The sequence below is a fragment of the Limanda limanda genome, chromosome 11 (assembly GCF_963576545.1).
Source record: "Limanda limanda chromosome 11, fLimLim1.1, whole genome shotgun sequence".
In the NCBI taxonomy this organism is placed as follows: domain Eukaryota; kingdom Metazoa; phylum Chordata; class Actinopteri; order Pleuronectiformes; family Pleuronectidae; genus Limanda; species Limanda limanda.
The window spans coordinates 9,011,803-9,016,391 of NC_083646.1; the positions used below are offsets into that span (position 1 = coordinate 9,011,803).

General features: G+C 45.5%; 1 protein-coding gene across 1 annotated transcript; it reads right to left on the bottom strand.

The window, feature by feature from the left end:
- Nucleotides 1-797: 797 nt before the first annotated feature.
- LOC133013556 (adenosine receptor A1-like) lies at nucleotides 798-3,206 on the bottom strand. Its single transcript, XM_061080532.1, has 3 exons — nucleotides 2,869-3,206; nucleotides 929-1,665; nucleotides 798-838 (listed from the first exon to the last, which is right to left on the bottom strand). Exons 1-3 carry the CDS (start codon nucleotides 3,204-3,206, stop codon nucleotides 798-800), a joined length of 1,116 nt encoding a protein of 371 aa, XP_060936515.1.
- Between the last annotated feature and the right edge of the window lie 1,383 nt (nucleotides 3,207-4,589).

Here is a 4,589-nt window from a genome sequence, read left to right on the forward strand (position 1 = left end):
TGAAGATCTGTAAAAATGAAGAACTAGGAAAGAGCTCTGCTAGCAATAATTCTAAACTCTGAGCGGAGAGAGGAGGGAAACGGAGCGAAACAGGCCACGATCAATGGAGACAAAAGAAGAAGCCAGACAAAAACTTGTTGACTGTCACGGCCATGTTCCATGCAGAAATAGATAGATTACTCCTTTTTTCTCCATCAGTGATTTCTAACACCAACACGGTTCAAGATGAACAATCCAATTAGTGCGGGCAAGGCCCATTTATTACAAGAGAGCGTCACATTGTATTCACACGTTTAATCAAAACAGCAACGAAGATTGTGTCATAACCAGGTTAATTATGTTTTGCCTACAATGCAGCGTCCTCCCTGGACCACCATGTTATTACCCAATGTTTAATTAAACGCTGTCACTTACATATCTACATTACTGGTGGTTGGCTTAGCGGAGTCTTAAAATAGGCTTAGAATGAGCCCCACAGGAAGAGCAGTCAAAGGAAACAGACATCTGTGATCAGGATAGCAGTCGTCATCTCGAGACTTAATTTTCTCACTGACATTTGGTGTGGGACCTGATAATTAACTGGCCTTTTCATTTGCGAGTTATGCATAATGTTTGTGCGTGAGCTCGCTGATTAGTTAAAAAGCCAACAACAAACACGAATATGCTATATTTATTCTTCCTCGGTCTACAAGTCATTTCATCTGAACACTTATACAACCACATCACAGAGGAAACACAGCGATAGGAAGGTTATTTAGCTGCTTCTAACATCGCACATCTTCCACTGGGTCAAGATCTCAGACGTCTGGGCACACTTTGGCTTTCAGGGAGAGTTTGGCTGGAAACCACGGGCCAGCCTGCACCGCTTCGCACAGGGCCAAGCGGACAGATTTGCGTCTGGACTGAGCCACTGCAGGTAGCCTTCCACCTGCAGTGGGAACAGAAAGAGGGAAGGTGGCTCGTTCCTCCGCGACTTGTCTCCTCGGAGGAGTGAAGAGGATCTGGGGCACGAGGTCGTACAGCTGGAAGAGGAAGAGGGCAACTGCATGAGCCCAGGCAGGAAGATTGATGCCGGGGTTGAAAAGCAAGAGAGCATGGATAATGTGGATCGGCAGGCACAGTATAACTAAAAGGGAGAGAGACAGAGCCAGGGAGCGGACCTCGCGGGAGTCATGTTTTGGAGGGTCCATATGACTAAAAGGGGTCTTACTGGGCCTTATGCACAGCAGATCAAGGTAAATCACCAGCAGGCACAGCACGGGCAGCATGAACACCATCATCCCATGAACATAGACCAGGAATTGGGGACTGAGAATAGTGTCGGGAGCACACACTCCCCAGTGGCTGCTGTGAATCTCAGCATAGGTGAAGTTGCTCATGTCCTCCACATAAAACTTGGAAAGGAAGCCTCCGTATGGAAGGTACTTCCCGATGATCTTGCGGGCGTGGTCGTACTTAGGGGGTGGGGAAGTGGCAAGATGGGGTAAAGAGCTCGTCCAGTTGCCATCCAGCTCGAGACCAGTTGTGTCCGTACCAGTGTCGACCCTTCTCCGGGTGTCGAAGATGTCCGAGCCGATGAACTGGGCGAAGGACGACAGAACAGAGCCCACCCAGCACAGCAGCACCACACACAAAGCTCGCCGACGGGTCACCACCTTGGAGTACCTGTCACCCAAAGACATGAGGGTGTGGAAAAAGAATTAACATGTTTGTATTATGACTGCACACTCATCTTACACTGATAATAAAACTATAGGTTGGCTAAACCATAGACATAGGATTCATTTCAGGATAGTGGAAAGAAATGGAAATGCGTTATCCATTTTTACTTTTTAAAGTCTGTGGTCCTGTAAACCTGTAAAACCTTCTAGATGTAAGCTCACTAACTGCAGGTTTCTGTGTTTGAGAACATTTCTGAAAGAAGTACAGAAAAATACAATCTTTCTAACATCGGCAGGATAACTGATTGTAACATAGCAACAGAAGAAACCGACATATTAACACAGACGCTCCAGAGAAAAGCTGTATTTGTAGGTCACTGTCAATCAAACATCTCAGAGCTTCTGAGCCAGTTGATATTTACTCATCCATCTCCCAGGTGGACAAAGCAGCCGTATGAGCACTGAACAATCTGTTTGAATAAACCATACAGTCGCCACAGCTTTACATGTTTACTGTTTTATTTCTTTTACCCTGATATGGAATCATTGCTCGAAGCACACTCTTGCCACCCACATATTCTTTCACACATACAAGGAAGTATTGAAAGTACTGAGAGTAATTGAAAACTGCAGCGCGAGTGTTGCTTTATCACATTTATGTGAAAACATCTTATGCAAACACACAGCTTAAGTGAATATGTAATGTTTTTTTTGTACCAAGTTAAAGCCATAGTTCACCGAAAAATTTCAATTCACTAATTATCCACAATTCTGATGGGGTGGGTGAAGTGTTTGGGTCCACAAAACACTTCTGGAGTCTCAGGGGTAAACAGCATTGCAGCCGCATCCAATACAATTAAAGTCAATTGTGATCGCTTCTTCAGATGTAATAAAACAACGGAAAAAACATGCCTCCATACTGCTCGTGTGGTGTTTTTTGCTGTTGTTTTATTACGACTGAAGAAGAGGTCACTTTGGCTGAAACACTGTTTTCCCCTGAAACTCCTGAAGTGTTTTGTGGACTCACACACTTCACCCACCCTTCCATCGGCATAGTGGTGAGTAGATAATAGGTGGATTTTTCATTTTTCAGTGAACTATCCCTTCAATGTCCGACACAAATGCTTCCACTTCAACTGACTCTGAGGATTTATTCACTTATTCTTCTTATTCAGCTTAAACCAACTCAACCATCTGCTCCACTCACCTGTCTGCCAGGTGACGCTGCAGGTGGGTGTCCAGCGTGAGCAGCATCAGCAGAAACATGGTGAACTGCCTGACCAGCAGGGGGAAACACACCATGGTGATGCAGGTGTACAGACACTGGGTGGTCCGCAGGTTGAGTAGGACGGTTGCAGGTACTTCCACTGCGCCCCCTACAGCCCCCACCCAGCCCAGGCACAGTCGAAGACAGCGTGAGACGCTCCCGGTTGGAGGCCCAGCGCCCTGGGTTCCGCTGAGCGCCATGCACAACCTCACACTGACCACTATTGCGGATACAGATAGGATGCACTGGCACAGGGAGTAAAGCCACATGAATTCCATATCTAAAGGAGATAAAAAAGAGAGAGACACAGAGGAGGATAAAAGCAAAGAATATATTTGACTACAGTTTAAAAAGCCATTACTGAAGAGGGTCAAATAAAGAGAAACACATTGAAGCTTATGAAATTAAATCTCTTTCACTCCCACTCTGGTTAGCACCCCTTCCCTATGTTCCCACATGTCTCTTTCAACACACTATGCCCCTGCGAACTCAGCCGCATCAGCTGAAGAATGGTGGACCATACAAATGAGAATGCAGTGATAAAGGGTGGAGGAAATTGTGAGGTTAAGCATAAGGGCATCGGTCGGAATAATGAAAACCAGTCAGCAAGAGAGACAGGAAGCACAGATGTGGAGAGGGAGAGAGAATATATGATGCAGGTTTGTGCTGGGGGCACAGAGATGGGCAGGATGAAACTAGATTATTTTGATAGCTATTGGAGAGCTGTAAACGTGCCCGGAGAGTGAAAAGGTCAGGCCGAGACCAGACCTGACAGAACTTCTCCACTGAGAATGTGAGCACCATGCAAACACTGAGCAACAAGCACCAAGCTGGGTGGCAACACACTGTTATCACACTCTCCTCTTTTTTTCTCGTCTTTGTCTCGCCTCTCGTCGCCCGCTGGCGCCCTGTTCATCATTCACACGCTCACACTCTCCGAAACACAAATAGACCTGGACGTCAACGTGGAAATACACGAGCACGCACTCCCCCCCGAAGAGTAATTCCCAGTAAATGTATGCAAAAAAGATTGGAAGCTAATTCTAGTGCATTTTTCAAACAATAGTCTCACATAGAGTGGAGTGGATGAAATGTCGAAATAGAAGATTTGCCGCCTGTCCATTCCAAGTAATTAGTTTGACCTTTTCAGAACATTTGGTGTTAGTCGTCACTTTTCCATAATAATCATGACTACACAGAATAAGCTCTTTATACCGCTTCATAATCACTCTACACAGTTGTCTCCTGTCTCGACACTTGAAGGGGCCTCGGCGAAATTGATTTACTGAAGTAATTAATGGAGGTTTAATCCACCTTGTGTGAGGTTTCAATTCATATTGGCGGCTGGTCACTCTCAGTGTAATTAATTGCTTTAATTAATCAATTAAGCTCTTTGAAGTATCATTCAAGCGACGGGGGCCAAAGCGTTTCAGTGCGGTCGCTGGCATTCAGGGAAAAGACAGTGAGCGCCATTATGTTAGTATTACATCAAAGAAGTAAATTAGGGTAAAAAGACACAGTTACCTGTTGTGAAGCCCTACGATGACGCAGATAGTTTATACAAAGCTCTATAATCGGCTGCCTCTTTATTTTCCTCCAGGATCTCTCTCTCTCTCTCTCTCTCTCTCTCTCTCTCTCTCTCTCTCTCTCTCTCTCTCTCT